The sequence below is a fragment of the Theropithecus gelada genome, chromosome 1 (assembly GCF_003255815.1).
Source record: "Theropithecus gelada isolate Dixy chromosome 1, Tgel_1.0, whole genome shotgun sequence".
Taxonomy (NCBI): domain Eukaryota; kingdom Metazoa; phylum Chordata; class Mammalia; order Primates; family Cercopithecidae; genus Theropithecus; species Theropithecus gelada.
The window spans coordinates 18,377,866-18,405,317 of NC_037668.1; the positions used below are offsets into that span (position 1 = coordinate 18,377,866).

Below are 27,452 nucleotides of genomic sequence, written 5' to 3' on the forward strand. Positions count from 1 at the left end.
TTTCTCTGATGGAGAGTGATGATGAGCATTTCTTCATGTGTCTGTTGGCTGTATGAATGTCTTCTTTTCAGAAGTATCTGTTCATATCCTTTGCCCACTTTTTGATGGGGTTGTTTTTTTCTTGTAAATTTGTTTGAGGTCTTTGTAGGGTTTGGATATTAGCCCTTTGTCAGATGAGTAGATTGCAAAAGTTTTCTCCCATGCTGTAGGTTCCTTGTTCAATCTGATGGTAGTTCCTTTTCCTGTGCAGAAGCTCTTTAGTTTAATTAGATCATTTGTCAATTTTGGCTTTTGTTGCTGTTGCTTTTGGTGTTTTAGACATGAAATCCTTGCCCATGCCTAAGTCCTGAATGATATTACTTAGGTTTTCTTCTAGTGTTTTTATAGTTTTAGGTCTGACATTTAAGTCTCTAATCCATCTTGAATTAATTTTCATATAAGTAGTAAGGAAAGGATCCAGTTTCAGCTTTCTACATATGGCTAGCCAATTTTCCCAGCACCATTTATTAAATAGGGAATCCTTTCCCCATTTCTTGTTTTTGTCAGATTTGTCAAAGATCAGATGGCTGTAGATGTGTAGTTTTTTTTCTCAGGGCTCTGTTCTGTTCCATTGGTCTATATATCTGTTTTGGTATCAGTACCATGCTGTTTTGGTTACTGTAGCCTTGTAGTATAGTCTGAAGTCAGGTAGCGTGATGCCTCCAGCTTTGTTCTTTTGTATTAGGATTGTCTTGGCAATGCAGGGTCGTTTTTGGTTCCATATGAACTTTAAAGCAGTTTTTCCAAGTCTGTGAAAAAAGTCTTTGGTAGCTTAATGGGGATGGCATTCAATCTATAAATTACCTTGGGCAGTACGGCCATCTTCACAATATTGATTCTTCCTATCCATGAGTATGGTATGTTCTTCCATTTGTTTGTGTCCTCTTTTATGTCACTGAGCAGTGGTTTGTAGTTCTCCATGAAGAGGTCCTTTACATCCCTTGTAAGTTGGATTCCTAGGCATTTAACTCTCTTTGAAGCTATTGGGAATGGGAGTTCATTCATGATTTGGCTCTCTGTTTGTCTGTTACTGGTGTATACGAATGCTTGTGATTTTTGCACATTGATTTTGTATCCTGAGACTTTGCTGAAGTTGCTTATGAGCTTAAGGAGATTTTGGGCTGAGATGACAGGGTTTTCTAATTATACAATCATGTCATTTGCAAACAGGGACAATTTGACTTCTTCTTTTCCTAACTGAATACCCTTGATTTCTTTCTCTTGCCTGATTGCCCTAGCCAGAACTTCCAACACTATGTTGAATAGGAGTGGTGAGAGAGGGCATCCCTGTCTTGTGTCAGTTTTCAAAGGGAATGCTTCCAGTTTTTGTCCATTCAGTATGATATTGGCTGTGGGTTTGTCATAAATAGCTGTTATTATTTTGAGATATGTTCCATCAATACCAAATTTACTGAGAGTTTTTAGCATGAAGGGCTGTTGAATTTTGTCAAAGGCCTTTTCTGCATCTATTGAGATAATCATATAGTTTTTGTCTTTGTTCTGTTTAGGTGCTGGATTACGTTTATTGATTTGCATATGTTGCACCAGCCTTGCATCCCAGAGATGAAGCCCACTTGATCATGGTGGATAAGCTTTTTGATGTGCTACTGGATTCGGTTTGCCAGTATTTTATTGAGGATTTTTGCATTGATGTTCATCAGGGATATTGGTCTAAAATTCTCTTTTTTTGCTGTGTCTCTGCCAGGTTTTGGTATCAGGATGATGTTGGCCTCATAAATGAGTTAGAGAGGATTCCCTCTTTTTCTATTGATTGGAATAGTTTCAGAAGGAATGGTACCAGCTCCTCCTTGTACCTCTGGTAGAATTCGGCCGTGAATCTATCTGGTCCTGGACTTTTTTTGGTTGGTAGGCTATTAATTATCACCTGAATTTCAGAGCCTGCTATTGGTCTATTCAGGGATTCAACTCCTTTCTGATTTAGTCTTGGGAGAGTGTACGTATCCAGGAAATTATCCATTTCTTCTAGGTTTTCTAGCTTACTTGCATAGAGGTGTTTATAGTATTCTCTGATGGTAGTCTGTATTTCTGTGGGGTCAGTGGTAATATCCCCTTTATCATTTTTTATTGCATCTATTTGATTCTTCTCTCCTTTCTTCTTTGTTAGTCTTGCTAGCAGTCTATCAATTTTGTTGATCTTTTTAAAAAACCAGCTCCTGGATTCATTGATTTTTTTGGAGGGTTTTTTGTGTCTCTATCTCCTTCAGTTCTGCTCTGATCTTAGTTACTTCTTGCCTTCTGCTAGCTTTTGAATGTGTTTGTTGTTGCTTCTCTAGCTCTTTTAATTGTGATGTTAGGGTGTCAATTTTAGATCTTTCCTGCTTTCTCTTGTGGGCATTTAGTGCTATAAATTTCCCTCTACACACTGCTTTAAATGTGTCCCAGAGATTCTGGTATGTTGTATCTTTGTTCTCATTGGTTTCAAAGAACATCTTTATTTCTGCCTTCATTTCTTTATGTACCCAGTAGTCATTCAGGAGCAGGTTGTTCAGTTTCCATGTAGTTGAGCGGTTTTGATTGAGTGTCTTAGTCCTGAGTTCTAGTTTGATTGCACTGTGGTCTGAGAGACAGTTTGTTATAATTTCTGTTCTTTTGCATTTGCTGAGGAGTCCTTTACTTCCAACTATGTGGTCAATTTTGGAAAAAGTGTGATGTGGTGCTGAGAAGAATGGATATTCTGTTGATTTGGGGTGGAGAGTTCTGCAGATGTCTATTAGGTCCACTTGGTGCAGAGTTGAGTTCAACTCCTGGATATCCTTGTTAACTTTCTGTCTCGTTGATCTGTCTAATGTTGACAATGGAGTGTTAAAATCTCCCATTGTTATTTTATGTGAGTTTAAGTCTCTTTATAAGTCTCTAAGGACTTGCTTTATGAATCTGGATGCTCCTGTATTGGGTGCATGTATATTTAGGATAGTTAGCTCTTCCTGATGAATTGATCCATTTACCATTATAATGGCCTTCTTTGTCTCTTTTGATCTTTGATGGTTTAAAGTCTGTTTTATCAGAGACTAGGATTGCAATCCCTGCCTTTTTTCATTTTCCATTTGCTTGGTAGATCTTCCTCCATCCCTTTATTTTGAGCCTATATGTGTCTCTGCATGTGAGATGGGTCTCCTGAATACAGCAAACTGATGGGTCTTGACTCTTTATCCAATTTGCCAGTCTGTGTCTTTTAATTAGATCATTTAGTCCATTTACATTTAAGGATAATATTGTTATGTGTGAACTTGATCCTGTCATTATGATATTAGCTGGTTGTTTTGCTCATTAGTTGATGCAGTTTCTTCCTAGCATCAATGGTCTTTACATTTTGGCATGTTTTTGCTATGACTGGTACTGGTTTTTCCTTTCCACGTTTAGTGCTTCCTTCAAGATCTCTTGTAGGGCAGGCCTGGTGGTGAGAAAATCTCTAAGCATTTGCTTATCTGTAAAGGATTTTATTTCTGCTTCACTTATGATATGTAGTTTGGCTGGATATGAAATTCTGGGTTTAAAATTCTTTTCTTTAAGAATGTTGAATATTGACCACCACTCTCTTCTGGCTTGTAGAGTTTCTGCTGAGAGATCTGCTGTTAGTCTGATGGGCTTCCCTTTGTGGGTAACCTGACCTTTCTCTCTGGTCACCCTTAACATTTTTTCCTTCATTTCAACTTTGGTGAATCTGACAATTATGTGTCTTGGAATTGCTCTTCTCGAGGTATATCTTTGTGGCATTCTCTGCATTTCCTGAATTTGAATATTGGCCTGCCTTACTAGGTTGGGGAATTTCTCCTGGATGACATCCTGCAGAGTGTTTTCCAACTTGGTTCCATTTTCCCCATCACTTTCAGGCACACCAATCAGATGTAGATTTGGTCTTTTCACATAATCCCACATTTCTTGGAGGCTTTGTTCACTTCTTTTTACTCTTTTTTCTCTAAACTTCTCACTTCATTTCATTCATTTGATCTTCAATCACTGATACTCTTTCTTCCAGTTGATCAAGTCAGTTACTGAAGCTTCTGCATTTTTCACGTAGTTCTTGTGTCATGGTTTTCATCTCTATCAGTTATTTTATTGTCTTCTCTGCATTGATTATTCTAATTATCCATTCATCCATTCTTTTTTCGAGGCTTTTAGTTTCTTTGCTCTGGTTATGTAGTTCCTCCTTTAGCTCTGAGAAGTTTGATCAACTGAGGCCTTCTTCTCTCAACTCGTCAAAGTCATTCTCTGTCCAGCTTTGTTCCATTGCTGGCGATGAGCTGCATTCCTTTGGTGGGGGAGATGTGCTCTGATTTTTTGAATTTCCAGCTTTTCTGCCCTGCTTTTTCCCCATGTTTGTGGTTTTATCTGCCTTTGGTCTTTGATGATGGTGATGTACTGATGGGGTTTTGGTGTGGGTGTCCTTTCTGTTTGTTAGTTTTCCTTCTAACAGTCAAGACCCTTAGCTGCAGGTGTGTTGGAGTTTGCTTGAGGTCCACTCCAGATCCTGTTTGCCTGGGTATCAGCAGCAGAGGTTGCAGAAAATAGAACATGGCTGAACAGAGAGTGTTGCTCTCTGGTCCTTGCTCTGGAAGCTTCATCTCAGAGGTGTACCCAGCCATGTGAGGTATGAGGTGTCAGTCTGCACCTAGTGGGGAATGTCTCCCAGTTAGGCTACTCAGGGTTCAGGGACCCACTTGAGTAGGCAGTCTGTCTGTTCTCAGATCTCAACCTCCATGCTGGGAGAACCACTGCTCTCTTCAAAGCTGTCAGACAAGGACATTTACATCTGCAGAAGTTTCTGCTGCTTTTTGTTTAGCTATGCCCTGTCCCCAGAGGTGGAGTCTACAGAGGCAGGTAGGCCTCCTTGAGCTGCGGTGGGCTCCACCCAATTTGGGCTTCCCAGAGGCTTTGTTTACCTACTTAAGCATCAGCAATGGTGGGCACCCCTCCCCCAGCCTTGCTGCTGCCTTGCAGTTAGATCTCAGATTGCTGTGCTAGCAATGAGGGAGGCTCCGTGGGCATGGGACCCTCTGGGCCAAGTGTGGGATATAATCTCCTGGCGTGCCATTTGCTAAGACCCTTGGTAATGTGCAGTATTAGGGTGGGAGTTACACGATTTTCCAGGTGTTGTGTGTCTCAGTTTCCCTTCGCTAGGAAAAGGAATTCCCTTCCCCCTTGTGTTTCCCAGGTGAGGCGATGCCTTGCCCTGCTTCAGCTCTCACTGGTCGGGCTGCACCCACTGACCAGCACCGATTGTCCAGCACTCCCCAGTGAGATGAACCCAGTATCTCAGTTGAAAATGCAGAAATCACCCATCTTCTGTGTTGCTCACACTGGGAGCTGGAGGCTGGAGTTGTTCCTATTCAGCCATCTTGGGCACCTGCCCCAGTTTTAATTTTTTAAGAAAATGTTGTACTGTTTTCCAGAGCAACTGTACCATTTTAAGCTACTACCAACAGTGCATAACAGTTCCAAATTCTCCATGTCCTCACCAACACTTCTTATTTTCTGATGTTTTGATGGTAGCCATCCTAATGGGTATGAGGTGGTATCTCATTATAGTTTTAATTTACATTTCTCTAATGATTAGTGATGTTCAGTATCTTTTCATGTTCTTATTGGCCATGGCATACCTTGGCCAATGTTTTCTGAACTTATTTAAATAAATGCTTTGGCATGTTATTTGCCTAATTTTTCTATTTTTAATTGGGACATTTGGGTTTTTTTGTTGTTGAGTTTCAGGACTTCTCTATGCCTTCTGGATATTAATCCCATATGATATATATGACTTGCAAATATATTTTCCCATTCAGTGAGATCCTTTTCTCTCTGTTGAAGACATTCTTTTGTATACATATTTTTTTTTAATTTTCTAAGTCCAATTTATCTATTATTTGTTGTTGTCTGTGCCTTTGGTGTCATATTCAAAAACATCATTGCTAAATTCAGTGTTGTAAAGTTTTTACCCTATGTTTTCTTTGAAGAGCTTTATAGTTTCAGGTCTTACATTTAGGTCATGGATCCACCTTGAGTTTAATTTTTGCATGAGTTCCTAAGCAAGAATCCAACCTTATTCTTTTGCATGTGGATATCCAGTTTTCCCAGCACCATTTGTTGAAAAGGCTGCCCTTTGAAAAACAACTTTATCATATATTTGATGGTTTCTTTCTGAGCTCTCAGTTGTATTCTACTGGTTTAAATGTCTGTATTCATGCCAGTACCACACTGTTTTGATTATTAGAGATTCATAATAAGTTTTGATATTAACAGGTGTAGCTCTTTCTGCTTTGCTCTTCTTTTTCAAGATTCTTTTGGGTATTCAGGATCTCTTGAGATTCCAGATGGATTTTAGGATGAGTTTTCATATTTCTACAATAAATATCATTGGGATTTTGATAGAGATTACACTGAATCTGTAGGTCACTTTGGGTAGCATTGACATCTTAACAATATTAAGTCTTCCAGGTCATGAACACAGATGTCTTTCCATTTATTTTATGTCTCCTTTAATTTCTTCCAACAATGTTTTATAGTTTTATTGTAAAGTCCATAACTCCCTTTGTTAATTCCTAAGTATGTTATTCTTTTTCATTCCATTATAAATAAAATTATTTTCTTAATTTCCTTTTGATTGTGTATTGTTAGTACATATAGACATAATTGATTTCTGTGCATTGACTTTGTATCCTGCTATAATTTGTTACTAGTTCTAACAATGTTTTATAGAATCTTTAGGTCATATCATCTATTAACAGAGATAATTTTTACTTCTTTTCCAATTTGGATGCCTTTTATTTTTTCTCCTGTCTAATTACTCTGGCTAAAATGTCCAGAACTACATTGAATACAAGTGGCAAAAGAAGGCATCCTTGCCTTTTCTTCATCTTAAGGAAAAACCTTTCAGTCTTTCACCATTTAGTATGATGTTTTCTGTGGCTTTTTCATGACTTTTAGAATGTTGAACACTTTCTTCTATTCTTAGTTTGTTGGGAGTTTTTATAATATAAGAATGTTGAATTTTGTCCAATGCTTTCTTTGCATCAGTTGAGGTGATTATGTGATGCTTTTCTTTGTTAATTTAATGTGATATATTACAAGGGTCAATTTTCATATGTTGAACCATTCTTACTTTCAGGAATAAATCCCACTTGGTCATGGCATATAGTCCTTTTAACATATTGCTGAATTCAGCTTGCTAATATTTGTTAAAGATATTTGCATCAGTGTTCTTAAGAGATATTGGTCTGTAGTTTTCTTTTCTGTCAGTGCCTATATCTGTGCTTGTCATCAAGATAATGGTGACCTCATAAAAAGAGTTAGAAAGGGTTCCCTCTGCTTTAATTTTTGGAAAAGTTTGAAATAGATTGCTGTGAATTCTTCCTAAAGTGTTTGATAGAATTCCCCAGTGAAGCATCAAGTCCAAGACTTTTCTTTACAGGAATATTTTCAATTACTGATTCAATATCTTTACTAGTTATAGATCTATTTGGAATTCCTGTTTCCTTGTGATTTGGTCTCAGTAGGTTTTGTGTTTCTAGGAATTTATCCATTTCATCTAGGTTACCCAATTTCTGGGTGTACAATTGTTCATAACACTCCCTTATAATCCTTTCATTTCTGTAGAATCACTATAATGTCCCCAATTTCATTTCTTATTTTAGTGGTTTGAGTCTCTCATCTTTTTTTCCCTATTCCATTTAACTAAAAGTTTGTCAATGATGTTAATCTTTTCAAATAACTATTGTTTTATTGATTTTCTCTATTGTTTATCTCTGTTTCGCTTATCTCTGCTCTAATCATTATTTCTTTCCTTCTTCTAGCTCTGTTTAGTTTGTTCTTTTTCTAGTACCTTAAGTTGTAAAGTTAGGCTGTTGGTTTGAGATCTTACTTGTTTTTTTAAGGTAAGCATTTATAGCTATAAATTTCCCCCATGGTACTGCTTTCCCGTTTTAGGTTTTGATATGTTGTGTTTTTGTTTTCATTCATCTCTAAATATTTTCTAATTTACATTGTTATTTCTTCTTTGATCCACTGTTTAAGATTGTGTTAATTTCCATAAATTGGTAAATTTTCCAGTTTTTCCTGTTATTGACATCTAACTTCATCCTGCTCATTGAAAAAGATACCTTGTGTGATATATATCTTTTTAAATCTACTGAGACTTAATTTTTGTTCTAACATATATTTTATCCTAGGAAATGTCCCACATACACCTGAGAAGAATGTACATTCTGTTGTGGGATAGAGTGTTCTGTGTATATCTGTTAGATCTAGTTGGTTTACTGTGTTGTTCAAGTCCTCTATTTCCTTACTTATTTTCTGTCTGCTAGCTCTATTCATATTGAGAGTGTTATACTGAAGTCTCTGGCTATTGTTGTGGAATTGTCTATTTCTCCCATCAATTCTGTCAGTTTTTACTTTGTATGTTTGATGGTGTGATATTAGGTACATAAATATTTGTAATTGTTATATCTGAAAGATATATATAGCTGAAAGCTGTATTATACCTTTGGATGTGTGTGTGTGTATATATTTATATATATATGTGTGTGTGTGTATATATATATATATATATCCTCTTTTTCTCTTACAACTTTTTTCCATTTAAAGTCTGTTTTATCTGATAGTAATATAACCGCCTCTGTTCTCTTTTAGTTACTATTTGCATAAAATATCTATTTTCATCCTTTCACTTTCAACCAATTCGTATCATTGAATCTAAAAAGAATTTTTTCTAGACAGCATATAATTGGATCATGTTTTCTAAATCATTTTGCCCATCTCTGTCTTTTGATTGGAGAATTTAATCCACAGACATTTAATTCAATTACTGGAGGGGAGGAGCCAAAATAGCTGAATAGGAATAGCTCCAGTCTGCAGCTCCCAGCAAGAAAAACACAAAAAGTGGGTGATTTCTGCATTTCCAACTGAGGTACCCAGTTCATCTCATTGGGACTGACTAGGTGGATGGCATGACCCAGAGAGAGCAAGGAAAAGCAAGGTGGGGTGATGGTTCACCTGGGAGGTACACAGGACAAAGGGACCACCCTCCTCCAGCCAAGGGATGTGGTGAAGGACTGTTACCCACCCAGGGTACTATGCTTTTCCCATGGATTTTTGTAGTCCAAGAATCAAGAGATCCCCTCATGGCCCTATACCATCAGGGCCTTGGGTCTCAAGCACAAAACTGGGCAGACCCACCACAGCTGCTCCCATTGGAGGCTGTTTGGGCAGGTACTGAGCTGCAGGAGTTTTTACCTACTCCAATGGCAAGTGGAACTCCAGTGAGGCAGGAGAACCATCCACTCCCATGAAAATGGGACTGAAACCAGGGAGCCAAATAACCTCACTCAGCAGGTCCTGCTCCCAAGGAACCCTGCAAGCTAAGATCCACTGGCTTGAAATCCCTGCTGGCCAGTACAGCAGCCTAGAGTATGCCTTAGATGACTGAGTTCCTGCGGGAAGGGGTGGCTGCCATTACTGTAGTTCTACTTGGTGGTTTTCCCCTGTCAGTGTTAAGGAAACTGGGAGGTTTGGACTGGGCAGTACTCCCCTAGCACAGCACAGCAGCAATGGCAGATCATGGCCAGACTGCTTCTTTAGGTGGAAACTGGATCCATCCCTCCTCACCAGGCAGGGCCTCCCTGCAGGAATTCCAGCAACTCCAGCTAGGGGTTTACAGACAGAACTGTCATCTCCCTGGAACAGAGCACCTGGGGAAGTGGCAGCCATGGCCTCAGGTTCAGCAGACTTAATCTTTCCTACCTGCTAGCTCTGAAGAGTCCAACTGATCTGGATGAGAGGGATTCTCCCAGCACAGTGCACCAGCTCTGCTAAGGGACAGTTAGATGGCTTCCTTAAGCAGGTCCCTGATCCCATGCTTCATGACTAGGTGAGACTTCACAACAGCTGTTGCCAGACACCTCACACAGGAGAGTTCCAGCTGGCATCAGGTCAGTACCCCTCTGGGACGAAGCTTCCAGAGGAAGAAGCAGGCTGCCATCTTTGCTGTTCTGCAGCCTCCACTGGTGATATTCAGGCAAACAGGGTCTGGAGTGGACTCCCAGCAAACTGTAGCAGACCTGCAGAAGAGAAACCTGACCGTTAGATGAAAAACAAACAAACAGAAAGTAACAACAACATCAACAAAAAAGACTCCACAAAGGCGGGGCATGGTGGCTCATGCCTGTAATCCCAGCACTTTGGGAGGCTGAGGTGGGTGGATCACGAGGTCAGGAGATCGAGACCATGCTGGCTAACACAGTGAAACCCCGTCTCTACTAAAAAATATAAAAAATTAGCCGGGCGTGGTGGCGGGCACCTGTAGTCCCAGCTACTCGGGAGGCTGAGGCAGAAGAATGGCATGAATCTGGGAGGCGGAGCTTGCAGCGAGCTGAGATCGCACCACTGCACTCCAGCCTGGGCGACAGAGCAAGACTCCACCTCAAAAAGAAAAGCAAAAAAAAAAAGACCCCACAAAAACCCTATCCAATGGTCAACAGCCTCAAACGTCAAAGGGAGATAAATCCACAAAGATGAGGAAAAAGCAATGCAAAAAGGCTGAATATTCCAAAAGCCAGAATGTCTCTTCTCCTCCAAATGATCGCAACACCTCTCCATCAAGGGCACAGAATGGGGCTGAAGCAGAGATGGATGAACTGATAGAAGTAGGATTCAGAAAGTGGGTACTAACAAGCTTCACTGAGCTAAAGGATTATCTTCTAAACCAATTCAAAGAAGCTAAGAACTATGATAAAAGATTCCAGAAGCTGTTAACTAGAATAACCAATTTAGAGTGCAACATAAAGGACCTGACTGAGCTTAAAAACACAGCACCAGAATTTCGTGATGCAAACACAAGTATCAATAGCCAAATTGACCAAGCAGAAGAGAGAATATCAGAGCTTGAAGACTACCTTGCTGAAACAAGGCAGGCAGACAAGATTAGAGAAAAAAGAATGAAAAGGAATCAATAAAACCTCTGAGAACTATGGAACGTGTAAAAGACAGAACCTATGACTGATTGGAGTACCTGAAAGAGACTGGGAGAATGGAACCAAGTTGGAAAATGCACTTTAGGATATCATCCAGGAGAACCTCTGCAAACTACCAAGACAGGTCAACATTCAAATTCAGGAAATCCAGACAACCCCAATAAGATACTCCACATGAAAATCTGCCCCAAGACAGATAATCTTCAGATTCTCCGAGGTCAAATAAATGAAGGAAAAAATGTTAAGGGCAGTCAGAGAGAAAGGCCAGGTCTCCTACAAAGGGAAGCCCATCAGACTCTCAGCGGACATCTCAGGAGAAACCCTACAATCCAGAAGAGATTGGGAGCCACTATTCAATAGTCTTAAAGAAAATAATTTTCAGCCCAGAATTTCATATCCAGCCAAACTAAGCTTTATAAGTGAACAAGAAATAAAATCCTTTTCAAACAAACAAATGCTGAGGGATTTCATCACTACCAGAACTGCCTTGCAAGAGCTCCTGAAGGAAGTACTAAACATGGAAAGGAAAATCCGTTACCAGCCACTACAAAAACACTGAAGTACACAGACACTATGAAGCAACTACATTAACAAGTCCACAAAATTAACCAGCCAGCATCATGATGACAGGATCAAATTCATACATAATAATATTAACCTTAAATGTAAATGGGCTAAATGCCCCAATTAAAAGACACAGAGGGGCAAGCTGCATAAAAAGGTAAAGGCATTAACTAACTCCTTAATAAATGTCATAAAGATTATAAAAGGTTTCTGGAAGTTATATCTTATGGTCAAGATTAAAATTTTATAGATGGTTTATAAAATTTTGAAAAACAAATTTAATTGACTTCATGCTGTTTTTATTAGGACTTATTATTTGGAAAATTAAGTATCCTTATTATGCTTCAAAAACTACAGTATACCTGTTGTTAGATTCCAGTCTTGCCTAATGTTCCTCAACTGTTATTATTTTCTACAGTTTGGACCAAATTCTAATTTTCTTGGCTACAAGTCTTCAAAATAATGTTTTCAATTCTTTTCCTTCTTTTTCCCTTCATTTTTCCTAATTGAGAGTCACTGAAACCTAAGCTGTGCTTTCTTAAAACCCTACAAACTGAAGCTAGACAACTTAAACTTCAGAAGAAAATAACAGCAACCTATTTACATATATAAACCACTTTCATACCTGCCTACTAATGTATGGACTTCAGAGTAATGTACCCTATATCGATTTTCCAGGGTTTTCCTTTTGTTTGTTTTTCTCCCTTCCTCTCACTATTTTCTCTTCATACAACAAGAGATTTCACAACCTGCTAAAATGAGCTTTCCTAATAACTCAGGACCTACCCATCTAGGAATAAACCATCCTAGCCATGAGAGAACAGATGAAACCTGGGAACAGAGACTCAATTTCTTCTAAAATGCTTTCTCCAAAAGATTTTTCAAAAGAAAAGGGGGGAAGAATGAAAGGAAAATAAATCTTGGGGCCCCCAAATCACTAAGCTAAAGGGAAAAGTCAAGCTGGGAACTGCTCAGGGCCAACCTGCCCCCCATTCTACTCAAAGTCACCCCTCTGCTCACTGAGATAAATGCATATCTGATTGCCCCCTTTGGAGAGGCTAATCAGAAACTCAAATGAATGCAACTATTTGTCCCTTATCTACCTATGATCTGGAAGCCCCCATCTCTGCTTCCTGTTGTCCTGTCTTTTCGGACCGAACCAATATTCATCTTACATGTGTTGATTGATGTCTGATATATAAAACCAAGCTGTGCTCTGACCACCTTGGGCACGTCTTCAGGACTTCCTGAGACTGTGTCATGGGCATGTGTCCTCAACCTTAGTAAAACAAACTTTCTAAATTAACTGAGGCCTTCCTGGTTTCACAGCTGGAATGAAGGTAAAGCAGCCCTCCCCAAATCCACTTCCTTATAGCAGGGATTATGAAAGCCCACTTGGCCAGAGACTCCTAACCAGACCTGAGAGGCCAGGGAGCTCAATCTTCTGAGGTAATACTTCCCACCCGAAACTGCTTAATATTCACTTAATTGTATCTTATTTGGATTGGGGTCTCCTTGCAATGCTAAGGCTATAGTTATTTGAAATGGATTTGCAGTTTGTACTTAAGGGTACTAAAGCAGTTCTTCTTGACTTCCCACTCAGATTACAGCTGTGGGACAGGGACTCAGAACTGGGAAGTGATTTATTTTAGAGTGCCATTCCTTGAGCAGGAGGAATGAATTAGACTCCATGCCCAGAGCACTTTTAGTGATATTTTAATCATCTGTATGATTTTGAGAATCGTCAGCATCAAAGACACTGCACTAGGCAATTTGGATGTTCAAAACTTAAATCTAGGTGCAGTGGCACATTCTGTAGTCCCACCAACATTGGAGGCTGAGGCTAGAGGATCACTTGAGCCCAGGAGTTTGAGGCCAGCCTATCAACATAGCAAGACCCCATTTCTTAAAAAGAAAAAAAAAAGTTAAATTCTTCCTTGCTACACAAATCTATGATCTATCAGAGAACATAACACGTGCACAAAATTGGCAAACATACAACATGGGGAGTGATAGTAGAGAGGACAAATCATGTACCATGCTGTGGCTAAATAAGGAAAATGAGTGTAAGGTTCTTGTATCATTTCGAACCCCAAGAACATGCCAACAGACAACATGAGACAAAACATGCTGTTTTAATGAGCGCCTGGGTGCAGGCGAGCTGAGGTCCAAAATGGCATCAGCCCCAAGTGAGGACAGGGCAAACGTTTTATAGCCTCCTGTAAACAGGAAGTGTCCTAGTCTGACGCAACTGCTACGTTGTACCTGGATGGCCTCTTTCAGGATCTTCAGGGGTACGTGTCTTCCAGCCTGGGTAGGTGTCTTCCAGCTGGGGTAGGTGTCCTCCAGCCACCTCTCTTCCTGCTTCTGCTATCTTGCTGATACACGCTGCTGACGCAAGTGGCCTTGCACCTTGGGACTGGTCCTGAGAAGGGAGGAGTTATTCACCTCCTTAAACCTTCAGGCCCTGGGAGAATCTTACAATGAGACCATCAGGGAGGACAGCCATGATGGGTGGGCAGGTGCAGAGAAGTAGTGTCGGCGTGGAGAGCCTTCCAGAAAACATGTGCAGTGGGCACCATGTGAAAACAGGGTCACAGCTGGATCATATGGGCCTCAGGAGGAGGTTTAGATGGAGTTTTCCTATGAGAACTATGGCACTGCATAAGGTAGGCATGACTGAGTAGACTTTAGACTATTGACCTTTCCAAATTATTGCAAATCTGGGGCGTCCCATCAGTCCTCAAAGGCTTGTTAGGCTCCCTCGCTAGTGTATGCTCTTAGATATACCAGGAAAAATGAAGCTTAGAGGATACGACTTATATGGAGCAGAACAAATCAACTTTAACTCTCTCCCTTTGAAACTGCATGGGGATTATCAAAGTTTCCTTTGATATTAAATTCAGAAAACAGGAAGAAAGAGAAGAGCCCAGGAGTTCAAGGTTCTCATTCCTCTGGGGACATGCAATAAGATGTTTGGCATTGAATTTAGCTTCATTCCTACTTAATCAAAGCACTGAATCTACTTTTTTGTCTCTAGGTCCAGCATCCTTTGAAGCATGAGTTCCCACAAGAAGAAGCAACCCTTTACCCCACCCCCTCAGCTTCAACAGCAGCAGGTGAAACAACACAGCCAACCCCCGCCTCAGGAATCATTTGTTCCCATAACCAAGGAGCCAGGCTACCCAAAGGTTCCACAACCAGGAAACACCAAGATTCCAGAGCTAGGCTACACCAAGGTCCCTGAGCCAGGCTGCAACAAGGCCCTTGAGCCAATCTACACCAAGGTACCAGAGCCGCATCCTTCAACAGTCACTTCAGGCCCAGCTCAGCAGAAGACCGAGCAGAAGTAATGTGGTGCACAGACAAGCTCTTGAGAAGCCGACCACCAGATGCTGGACACCCTCTTCCCATCTGCTTCTGTGTCTTAATTGTCTGTAGACCTTGTAACCAATACATTGTCACCCCAAGTCATAGTTTCTCTCTTATTTGTATCCTAAAAATATGTACTATGAAGCTTTTGTTCACACACACTCTGAAGAATTCTCTAAGTCCCTGAGTTAAACAGAAAGTCTTAATGGTTTTTCTGGTCTTCAGCTGCTCGGGGTTCATCTGAAGATTCGAATGAAAAGAAATGTATGTATCCCTCATTAAATCGCTTTTAATTGCAGTCTTGGCTATGTGTGTCATTGACTGAATCTTCCTGCTTCCTTGTTTCCCCACTGTGAGTTAGGACCTATAGAGACAGAGGAGTTGGTGTAGAAGTCATCTATCTAAACCCAGTACTGTATGTTTCTATGTGTGTGGGGGGTACACTTGGGGGGTGTTCCTGGAATGGCAATGGGTATTCTGTGATGGTGCATAGATATTGTCACTTTGGGAAGCCACAGGCTCTCCTCTTGCACTGAACTGAGTCATGCCTGGGTCCCATGGTGCCTGCTCCAGGCCACCTCTAATCCTTAGTATCCTTCCCACTAATTTCCTGTCTATTCCTAGAAAACTTTACCCCTACATATTTGAACTTGATATTCTATTTTTCTTTATTGATTTTACCTTCCAGATACCCCAACACATATAGACATACACATACACACTCATTAAAAGGCAGATTCATTTTAAATAGTCACACACTCACATAATCACTCACACAAGCTCTACTCTCATTGGCTCAGGCAATGTTACCTTTTGCTGGGTATCCGCCATGTACAGGGAGGTCTGAAGCTGGAAGAGCAAAAGGGAGTGGAGGATACACAGTGCCTTCCTTGCATAATTTTGCAGTCCTGTCTAGAAGTTAGAATAAGGAAGGAGACCAACCCCCATATTATCTTATGCCCAATTTCTGCCTCCAAAGAAAGAAGAAGTAAAAACTAAAAGGCAGAAATGAAATCCACAGGCAGACAGCCCAGCACCGCACCCTGGGCCTGGTAGTTAAAGATCAACCCCTGACCTAATCGGTTCTGTTATCTATAGATTACAGACATTGTGTAGAAATGCACTGTGCAAATCCCTACTTTGTTTTGTTCCGATCTAATTACCGGTGCATGCAGCCTCCAGTCACGTACCCACTGTTTGCTCAATCAATCACGACCCTCTCACACGCACCCCCTTAGAGTTGTGAGCCCTTAAGAGGGACAGGAATTGCTTGGCTCAGGAGGTTCGGCTCAGAAGTCTTGCTGATGCCCCTGGCGGAATAAACCCCTTCCTTCTTTAACTCGGTGTCTGAGGAGTTTTGTCTGCGGCTCGTCCTGCTACAAGGACATTCATATCTTTCTCACACAAACAAATACGCACTATACAGTCTCTCTCTCTTTCTCTCCCCCATCCCTCTTTTTCTTTCTCTCCCTCAGAATAACCCACAGAAACAGATTTGTTGAGTAATTCCAAACAAGATGTGGGTTTTAAGCAGGGATTAGGATTACACAATTTAGGTAAGGTGAATAACTGGCCACCAACTTAGGAAAGAGTAGGTAATTAAGGTATAAAACCTCAGGAGTGAAAGGATACTTAAAGAGCACCTGGTAGAGTTGCTCCATTTCTTAAAGAAATTGATACCCAAAAAGTTAATTAAGGTAACCCTGAAATTATGTTTCTGCATCACCCTGGAGCATAATTCCTCAGACTCCCAGCTCCCAACTCTCTCCTGCAGTCTTGTCTTTTTTATTTCAGGGGTGACCAACAGGTTTGCAGGTCTGTGTTGAGTGGCTCTGGGATATTGTAGAATGGTCTGTAACAGCAGAAAGGATGACAAAACTTCTGAAGGTCTACAGTAATCACTGGGGAACAAACCATTTCTTGACAGGTTGCATGGTTCATAATATCAAAGAAGTGTGAAGCCGGTGACAGGTTACACCTGCATGATACACAGGTACTCCAAATGGGTTTTGCCAGACCTCAGAGATATTTGGAAATGATAAGACAAAAATTGTCCAAAGAATCATTACAAGATGATGAGTAGTTGTCAAACTGGCAAGAGAGAATGATGTCACTTGGGCCTGTTAGGTATGTGCATGATGAGGTGGCTTCAAATTACTGCTGATTCTGTGATAGAAAGTCTAGAGATAATTTCAGGACCAATCACAATTAAGTAGGCTGATTCTGGGTGGGGAAGTGGACTCTATGATACACAGCTATTATGAATGTAAAGTCATGCACTTGCTTGTTCCCATTGTTTGAGACTGCTTTTTAAAAATACATATTTATTGTGGAAAATATATCTCACACATAAAAATTGTGCTTTAAAGCATTTTTATGTGGGTTTTTTTGGTATTCATTCCATTTACAATGCTATGTGTCTTTGTTAATATATATATATGTGTATGCATGTGGGTTGATGGAAGATAAAAAAATCCCGATACTTAATACAGCAAAATATAAACAGTGGTTAGTTATCATTGGCTGTTTAATGTTAGTGTTCATTTTAATAGCTGTTTTTCACATCATGAATTATATAGTATTTTTTTTCCTTTTTTTTATTTTTTGAGATGGAGTCTCACTCTATCGCCCAGTCTGGAGTGCAGTGGCTCAATCTCAGCTCACTGGAACCTCTGCCCCCCTTTCTTTCAGATATTGCTAAGTAACAAGAATAGTGTTCTTCTGGCAGTAGCCTTGCCAGTCAGCTCCTATAATCTTACCTGCATATCCTGTTACATATTCTTCCTGGGGTCTAGAGACATAGTCTTCCAGTGTCCAGCACCTTTCACGTTTTCACAAAGCCCACCTCACCACTGTCCACAACTACACTGTCTCTCCTTAGTGTCTACCTCTTCAGTAACCACCTAGACAGTGTCTACCAGAGTCTACTTTGAAGCCTCTTTCATCTGGTCAGCAGCAACACATTCCCCAAAGCAGTCTCAGAAGCTGGTAGTGGGGAAACATGACAAAGACAAATGGATCCTCCCTCTCATGACTCTCCATCAAATGTTCTTCAAAGCCTGAAATGATGAAGGCCTCTTCACCAAGCTTCAGTCTCTAATCTCCCTGGGATGAGGCTAAACAGAGAAGGGTTCTTTCCTGAATTTATTGTCATGCAGCATTCCAGGATAAGCGAGGAAAGGACAAGTCCCAGCCACATCAACCTTTCCAGAGTCTCCAAAAAAGGAACTTAAGTCAAGTTCAACTTTCTTACAGTGAACTGTCCAACTTTCTGTGCTCTGTGCATTGATTTCCATCCTTATAATGATTGTGTTTATATATCTGCTTCCTGAATTATGTGCCTCTTTCATGATCGTCTTAACCTGATTCCTACAGTAAGTTGTGCCTGACACTAATGCCTCATGGGCAGGAAGTTTATTTGGGAATGCAATCCCAAGGAAGAGGAATAATGGACAAAGGGAAATACGAGAAGGAAGGAATGTTCCTTCAAGAAGGCATTACCATTTTGCACATCAGAACAGCTGACAGTCAAGTCCATGGGACTTTTTTTTTTAATAGCAACTCAGTAAATGTATTGACTTATTTTAGGACTGTAACAATATAATTGTTTTCATTTCAGTACTTAGTCATTTATAATTGCGAAGACATTGCCTTATAGGTTCTTGGATAATGGGGAAAGGGAGAGAAAGTGACTTTGTAACTTAATTGGTATATATGATGTCAGTTAATGATTATTGAACAATCCCTGTACCGGTTACTCTTGTAAACACTCTGCTGTTATTAACCTATTTAGTCCTCCCAGCAACACTGTGAGATAGCTACTACCATCTTCATTTTATGTACAAAGAAATTGAAACATAGGTTAGGGAAATAACTTGCCCAGAGTCACCAATAGCTCAGTTGGGACCAAAACGCAGTAAGTCTGGCTGCAGAGTTCATACTTGTAATCATTATTTTATAGTCACTTCTCAAACATAAAGTACCTAATACGGGTGCTCTACTGATAGCTCGACAATTGTTAGTTCCTCCCAAACGTGTACTTTCTTCCTGAAATATTTTATTATAATTACTACAAAGCTATTGAAAATTGAATGTTGAAACGAGTGTCTTACCTCTTTTTTTATTGGGTCATATAGTAGTTTCTTCCTCCTCCCCTTCCCCCCTCCCCCCTCCTCCCTTTTCCTCCTCCTCCTCGTCTTCCTCCTCCTCCTCCTCCTCCTCCTTCTTCTTCTTCCTCCTCCTCCTCCTCTTCTTCTTCTTCCTCCTCCTCTTCTTCTTCTTCTTCATTCCAGAGGCACACATGCAGGCTTGTTCCATGGGTAAATAACATCTTGCTCAGGGTTGCTGTACAAATGATTTCCATCACCCAAGTTGTGAGCACAGTATCTGACGGGTAACCTTCCAACACATTCCCATCTTCCACCTCCCCCCAAGCACTCCTGAGTGTCTATTGTCCAACCTCCAACCTTTGTGTCCATGTGTATTCAATGCTTTGCTCCCACTTATAAGTAAGAACATGCAGTATTTGGTTTATTCTTGCATTAGTTCACTCAGGATAATGGCCTTCAGCTTCATCTATATTGCACAAAGAATATATTTTAGCAAAGATGTGAAATCAATGAAGATGCTCAGCAACAGTGAACTGAATAAAGAAAATGTGATTCATATACAAACATCATGGAATACTATGCAACCATAAAAAATCCATGGATGGGACTTTCTGATGATCTTTAAGAAGTAGTCTCAGAACTTTCTGTCCTGGAGATGAAGGCGGGAAGTATTTATCCATTGTCTTCTTTCACTTTCCCTCACTATCATCATTTGTCAAATCTGTGCCCATATGTATTGACTACTCCACACATCCCAGTGGTACACACACAAGCATTCCATGAGTGCCCTGCACTGCAGGATCATAGGAGCCCCAGATCAAGAAGAGAGAGGTATGCAGTATGGTCCTGCAGAGCAACTTTATCAGGTATCTTCTGCACAAAGCCCATCCAAGCCTACGTGAAAAGAGCCATATGACTGTGTACGGATAAAAGGCGGGGCAGAGAGAATTTGCAAGGAGATCCATGAGGTGTCAAGTACAATTAATCAGCAAGTCCAAGAAAGGTCAGGCTTTGATGTTAATAAAAACAATGAGCAGCATTCTTTCATCCTGAGAAGGACAGACATAAAAGTCAGAGGACTATGGGGATACATTAGTTGCAATCAGCAGCCATATGGCTTCCCAGTAAATCCATGGCTGATCCAGCACTACTGATGAGGAAACTGAGCTTTCTTGTATAGTGAAAAAAAAAAAGCAGCTGGGGGGTCTTTACACCTAGCTATTCAATGTAATTTAGAAAAAACAGCAGAAGAGTAAAATGAGAAAGTCTAGAAGCTAGACTGAGAATAGCGCTGACTGAGGGAGAGGAGATATGTCAAGTGAGTGCATCAAGTCAACACCTACAGAGCATCCTGAATGAAAGTTCCCCCAAGACATATGGGTCTAGGAAAGACATGGGAGGCAGGGGCCGAGCCTCAGAGCTGAGGTTCAGGATAGCCAAGTCCTGGCCCTGGTGGCATGGAGGACCGAGAAGCAGGAAGCAGGTTGCCTTGGGCCTGATAATCCCACCATATTGCAAACAAAGTGTGCCTATAATTCCCTTTGTAGGGTCTACAGGGAGCAGGTTTGAGGAGAGGCTTGTGTCCAAGTCTAGAAAAGAGCTCAACTGATGCAAGAGGCATGGTGATGACAGTGGCCACAGACCAAAGTGAAGTGACTACTTAAACAAGGAGAGAGAGAAATAGATATGTGGATGTATTCGTCCATTTTCATGCTGCTGACAAAGACAAAACAGGGACTGGGCAATTTACAACAAAAAGAAATTTAATGGACTTAGAGTTCCACATGGCTGGAGAGGCCTCACAATCATGACAGAAGGCAAGGAGAAGCACATCACATATTACATGGATGGCAGTAGGCAAAGAGAGAGCTCATACAGGAGAACTCCACCTTTTCAAAACCATCAGCTATCTTGAGACTTATTCACTATCACGAGAACAGCACGGGAAAGACCTCCCCCCATGATTCAATTATCTCCCACCAGGTCCCTCCCACAACATGTGGGAATTCAAAATGAGAGCTGGGTGGGAACACAGCCAAATCATAGTGGGTAAAATGACAGAAACATCTCTCTCTTGCTAAGCTCTTACAGCTTTTCTCAGCTTACACCATAGGGCCTGCCGCAAGGAAGGATTTCCCCTATAAAAAATTTCCTGGTATTCTCAAAACAGCCTCTGATGTCTCTTTGCAAATAATATCATCCATCCATCTCTCCATCCTTCCATTCATTCATTCATTTATTCTATAATTGTCAATTCTCTGAGCAGCTACTACACACCAGGCACCATGTGAAAATGGAAGGTAGAACGGTGGCTAAGCAGAGGAAACTCTGGTGGTAGCTGGCTGGTCCTGGGCTGAAGTTCATGAGAGGTGACACAGCTGTGCAGCCAGCAGGTGCTCTACAAACATTTAGATGAGTGAAAATAGTGAGGGAGTGACCATCCAACACCTGGATTTGAAGGATATTTTGGGTTCTCCAAAAACCACACTTGCAACAGGTTGTATACTGCAGGTAGGCCTGGATTAGTGACCTAAATTTCATCTTATCTTGAGGAGAGTGAACTTTGATATAAGGGCTCAGGGAATCCCAGCTCCTTTGTTCCTTCCCATGTTGGCTGCAGAGAAGGGATTCCCCATGAAAACCAGGGTCTTCAGGGCCTGCTGTCACAATGAACAGAATAAACAGATGGACTAAAAGGGCCAAGTTGCTCCAGAGCTTCTGAATGTGACTATTCTTCCCAGAGTTTCACTGCTCAGAACTCTCCTTCATAGAAAGAGGTTAGCCTGCCCTTATGCTATTTACCCTGAGTTCCTCCTTGGAGAAAAGGCTTTTTAGAACCAAAAGAATCATTTTAGTTTCTCCTTTCCCCTGCCAGGCAAGAGTATACTGAGTGATGGATTAACAGAATATTACTATTTTTCACCTGGTCACCATGCCTTTGGCCTTCCAGAAGAACCAGAAATACCTGTTGTTTATCTCTACATTCACTTCAAATATTAAACAGCCCTACAAGTGTCACCTGTGCTGAGGATTAGACTCTTGCAGAAGATAGGACTGTTTCTGGTTCCAGCAGCCCCAGAATGTCTTCCTTCTCTCTCTTTCAGCCCACACCACCCTCCCTGTAAACACTACACCTGGGAGCAAAGGGTGCTCAGGGGGATAAAGCCCGGGTGACATCCTTGTCAGACAGCAAGTGCCACAGGTTTCATCACAAAAGTGAGTCAACAGGTGGATAAGGGAAGAGGGGTGAATCATGTCTGACAGGTAAGGAATGTAGGCACAGCAGCCCAGATAGATCCTGTTTCCTTGAGGCAGGGCTTGCTCCCTGCATAAAAGAGCCAGTTGGCTGGGAACACTACGCCAGTTCCAAGGGATCAAACGGAGTATTCCTCTCTGCACACCAGGTCAGTCTCTTTACTTGGAACTCTTTAGCACCCATTCTATGTATTTAATTTTTATTAGAGTCTCCTTGGCCTTCTTGGTTCTTTCTTTTCCTCATTATTGAATTTGGTCACAGCCATGCAGACTGTTCAGCTGAATTATAACCTCTAGGAATATCTTCATTTTAAAAGTAATCATACTGTGGGCTTGAAGAGACTTTAGACATTATCAGTTCTTCTTCATTCACTCTTTCTGTGTCAGCAAGAAGGAGGTTGGTTTATTCAAGGATCCATAGTAAATTTGTCATAGAGTAAGGACTAGAACCCAGGTCCACAGCACTTTCCCTGACATTATAATTCCTTCTTATTTATAATTTTAATACAGAAAATTTTATTCTTTCAACAAATACTTTTGTGAGAGCTTACTATATTTGGCAATTTGGTTGTAAAGAAATAATTTAAGCAGCAGAAAATGTACTCTGTGATACTACAATTTAATCAGGAAATAAGAGCTAAAATGCAATGTATAATAGTAACATCAGTGCCAGGTGATTAGGGCAAGTTCTGTAATAGTTTGGGAATACAGAGATTTATGGAAGGCTTTCTCTAGAGAAGCCCCTAAAAGTCCCATATGAAGTGATTTGTGGTGTTTCGTTAGTGCTTGAATGAGCAGGAACAAAGAAAACATTTAAGACAGATGAGCACTTGAGCTAGGCCAGAGGTGGGATTGTGTAGTGTTCTAGAGAGGTCGGAGTTATATCATAGATGGTAAGCTATGATATTTATCAGAAATGAGTGGGTAGATTTAATTTATTAGGGTTTTTTTCAAATAGCCTCACATTTCCAATGATCCAGTGTTATGAGTCTCATATTCCTGCTAGAAGCCTGTTATTGTGCTGTGTAGGAAGAAAGAGAGCACCAGGTGAGGCCTTGCTCCAGTGGAGCAAGAGCAAATCATCTTTGAGTTCCTCTTCTTCCAAGGCTCAGAAATTAATCAAGTATTCTTTGTGGTCAAGAAGAGGGAAGAACATTTGCTTTTTAAGAGACTTGAAGTGGTATTCACCATGGCTTATTCCCTAGTTATTCTCTGTTGAAATCATCTGTTCTGTCTCTAGGACCAGCCACTGTTGAAGCATGAGTTCCCAGCAGCAGAAGCAGCCCTGCACCCCACCCCCTCAGCTTCAGCAGCAGCAGGTGAAACAGCCTTGCCAGCCTCCACCCCAGGAACCATGCATCCCCAAAACCAAGGAGCCCTGCCCCCCCAAGGTGCCTGAGCCCTGCCACCCCAAAGTGCCTGAACCCTGCCAGCCCAAGGTTCCAGAGCCCTGCCACCCCAAGGTGCCTGAGCCCTGCCCTTCAACGGTCACACCAGCACCAGCCCAGCAGAAGACCAAGCAGAAGTAATGTGGTCCACAGCCATGCCCTTGAGGAGCCAGCCACCGGATGCTGAATCCCCTATCTCATTCTGCGTATGAGTCCCATTTGCCTTGCAATTAGCATTCTGCCTCCACCAAAAAAGAATGTGCTATGAAGCTTTATTTCCTATACACTCTGAGTCTCTGAATGAAGCTGAAGGTCTTAGTACCAGAGCTAGTTTTCAGCTGCTCAGAATTCATCTGAAGAGAGACTTAAGATCAAAGCAAATGATTCAGCTCCCTTATACCCCCATTAAATTCACTTTCAGTTCCACTTTTGACTGTGTGTCATTGACTCTACAACTTCATTCCTTTCCCTCATGAAGCAGGAGCTGTACACAGAGATGGGTTGGTGAAAAAGGGCTTTGTCCAGAAGGCATCTGATACTCACATTAGGAGGGTGAGGGGCTGCCCCCACAAGCATTCCTGGGCTGCCTATGGGAAGTTGTGCAATGCCACCTGGAGGCTGTTGCTTTGGGCATCCAGGGCTGGAGCAGGGCTCTCCTCTTGCAACTCGATGAGTCATGCCAGAGTTTAGTTAGCACCTGTCTAAGCTGACTCTGACTCACTAATCCTGAATGCCTTCCCTCCAAATCTGACTTTTAGACTGCTAACTTATCAGCCAATTGCTGTTTATTTCAAGTAATGTTTCTACATATGCTAACCCGCTCCTTCTCACTAATTTCTCTCTGATACCTACAACCTAGATTTCCAAAGACGCACAGACTCCGCTCTTTATCTCAATTAGTCATTTCTAGTCTCTGAGTGCCAACTCTGGACCAGAAACAGAATAAGGGAGATTTAAGGTGCTTGCCAGGGGCATTTGCAGTGCCCTGGAGGGATGTACTTCACTCCCTACCCCACCCCTCATTCAAACACACATACACACATATACAACAACACACATGAGATCTGGAGTCCTCACAGAGTAATGCACAAAAGCTGATCCAGTTTGGAGACTGTTTCTCTCACACAGGTGCGAACCACGGAAGTGAGAACTGTAAAACCCACCCTCACTCATCTCCCTGTAGTATCAACATGTTTCCAGTCAAATTAAACAAGATAGAATTATCAACAGTGTATTCATATACATGTGCATATATGTTTATATTGATGGAAATATAGGTTACTTTTGCATGTAACTGGGAAACAAAGCAAGGTTTTCTGCAGTAGTATAAAAGAGATTCTTTTTCTTAAGATGGAAAATGAAATAATAAAACAATTACATGCCATTGATATAACTCAAGAAATTGTGATACTTTTGATCATGGCATTTTTACTTCATTGCATTATTTAAAATTACAAAGCCTATATGAAAAATGTTTACCCTAAAAGTTGTATTACCCTAAGGGTTTACTTGTTTAATTAGTAGGTAAAATCTAACATCATATCCAAATATAAGTGCCTCCTAGCACCAAACCAATTAGCCAAGCAGAAAAAAAAGTGTTGTAATCATGCTAGTCAGCACAGATTAGCTACTATAACAACACCCACTATGTTGTTGGGGCTTCATCGAGTAAAGGTTACTTTGCACTCATATAAAAGTCCAATATGGGTTAGTAAAGTCTTTGTTACACAGAGTCATGAAGAGACAGTCCTTCCTTCGTATGTCTCACCATCTCTAAGTGCTGTGCCCTATAAATCCAAGCACAAGAACAGGGAAATAGACTGAATATAAAGGTGCCCCTGCACTTACCCACTTGGAACAAGAAACGGCACCCATCCCTCAGTTCTTATTGACTTGTGTAGAACTTGGTCACATAGCCCTGTCAATCTCACAAAGTTAAGAAATGTAGTTTCTGGTGTGCTCAGAAATAAGAGGAAGACACAGATTTGGGTGAGCTTCTCAAGCTTCAGTCACAGAATAGCCTGCTTGTTCTCAAATATCCATCTGTTCCTTTTGTCTCATAAGCGGAACACAAACCCCTAAGAAAAAAAAAAACCTTATGGTCCCCGCCAGCTCAAAATCTAGGATCTCTAGAAAACACGAAATTCTCTCCATCGTGTCTTCCTATGGCTCCTTTTGTTCAGCAAATTATGAAACAAACAAATGGGCCATTTCTTCCTGTTATCCAGCAACCAATGACAATGCAGGTACAGGAGAGCTAAATCAAAGCTACCATGTTCAAAGGAAGATAATGGTGACACATGGAAGCCACTAGGCCTTAGTACTCTGAAATCCAACTGGGCAGGCATTGTGAAGCCACAGTCTTCCCACTCCAATATACCAGAAGTGGTAGAAGTTCCTTTTAAAGTGTTAATTCTGTTCTCTGAAAGGAACTCCTTTTAATTTTGCTATTCATTGTTCTGCCATCTGTAGAATTATCCTTTTTTTAATACTCTTCTCTATGATCAAACCTGAGGTGTGTACGGTGGATTGTGCCCTTCTTGGTTAAGTAAGCTTTGCAGCTCACTTTTCTTTCTTAAATTTTTTATTATTTTTTTCTTTTCTATAATTTCAACTTTTTTTTAGATTCAGGAGTTGATATGGTTTGGTTCTGTGTCCCCATCAAATCTCATGTGGAATTGTAATCCTCAGTGTTGGAGGAGGGGCCTGGTGGGAGGAGATTGGATCTTGGGGGCAGACTTCCCCCTTGCTGTTCTCATGATAGTGAGTGAGTTCTCACAAGATCTGGTTGTTTAAAAGTGTGTAGCACTTCCACCTTCGCTCTCTCTCCTGCTCTGCCATGTGAAGATGTGCCTGCTTCCTTTTTGCCTTCTGCCATAAGTGTAAGTTTCCTGAGGCCTTCTCAGCCATGCTTCCTGTACAGCCTCTGGAACTGTGAGTCATTGAAACCTCTTTTCTTTATAAATTACCCAGTCTCAGGTAGTTCTTTATAGCAATGCAAGAACAGACTAATACAGGGGTATACACTTGTAGGTTTGTTACATGGGTGTGTTGTGCGATGCTGAGGCTTGGAATATGAATGAGTCCATTACCCAGATAGTGAGCATAGTAACCAATAGGTAGTTTTTCAACCCATACCCACCTCTGTCCCTCCCCCCTCTATTACTCACCTGTGTCTATTGTTGCCATCTTTATGTCCATGAGTACCCAATTTTTCAGCGCCCATTTGTGAGTGAAAACATGTGGTATGTAGTTTTCTGTTCTCACATTAATTTGCTTAGGATAGTGGCTTCCAGCTCCATCCATGTTACTCCAAAGAACATGATTTAATTCGTTTTTCTGACTGTGTAGCATTCCATGGTGTATATGTGCCACATTTTCTTTATCCAATCCACTGTTGATGGGCACCTAGGTTGATTCCATGACTTTGCTATTGTGAATAACACAGCAATGAACCTACAAGTGGATGTGTCTCTTTGGTAAAATAATCTATTTTCTTTTGCATATATACTCAGTAATGGAATTGCTGTGTGAAATGGTAGCTCCATTTTAAGTTCTTTTAGAAATCTCCAAATTGCTTTCCACAATGACTGAACTAATTTATATTCCCATCAACTGTGTATAAACATTCTCTTTTCTCCACAGCCTTGGCAGCAACTGTTGGTTTTTGACTTTTTAAATAATAGCCATTCTAACTGGTGTGAGATCTCGTGGTGGTTTTGATTTATATTTCTGTGGCGATTAGT

General features: G+C 41.0%; 2 protein-coding genes across 2 annotated transcripts; both read left to right on the plus strand.

Moving 5' to 3' along the window:
• The first annotated feature begins 14,641 nt into the window (after nt 1-14,641).
• Nucleotides 14,642-15,222, plus strand: LOC112630008 (small proline-rich protein 3-like). Its single transcript, XM_025393983.1, has one exon. The coding sequence runs from the start codon at nt 14,642-14,644 to the stop codon at nt 14,933-14,935; it is 294 nt and encodes a 97-aa protein (XP_025249768.1). The 3' UTR covers nt 14,936-15,222.
• Nucleotides 15,223-22,420: 7,198 nt separating this feature from the next.
• Nucleotides 22,421-24,132, plus strand: SPRR1B (small proline rich protein 1B). Its single transcript, XM_025393997.1, has 2 exons — nt 22,421-22,467; nt 23,559-24,132. The coding sequence occupies exon 2, from the start codon at nt 23,578-23,580 to the stop codon at nt 23,845-23,847; it is 270 nt and encodes an 89-aa protein (XP_025249782.1). The 5' UTR covers nt 22,421-22,467; nt 23,559-23,577; the 3' UTR covers nt 23,848-24,132.
• The last annotated feature ends 3,320 nt before the right edge of the window (nt 24,133-27,452 follow it).

Excerpts from the sequence above, each read along its gene's own strand:
- SPRR1B (XM_025393997.1), top strand. The coding sequence starts at position 23,578 with ATGAGTTCCCAGCAGCAGAAGCAGCCCTGCACCCCACCCCCTCAGCTT.
- LOC112630008 (XM_025393983.1), top strand. The coding sequence starts at position 14,642 with ATGAGTTCCCACAAGAAGAAGCAACCCTTTACCCCACCCCCTCAGCTT.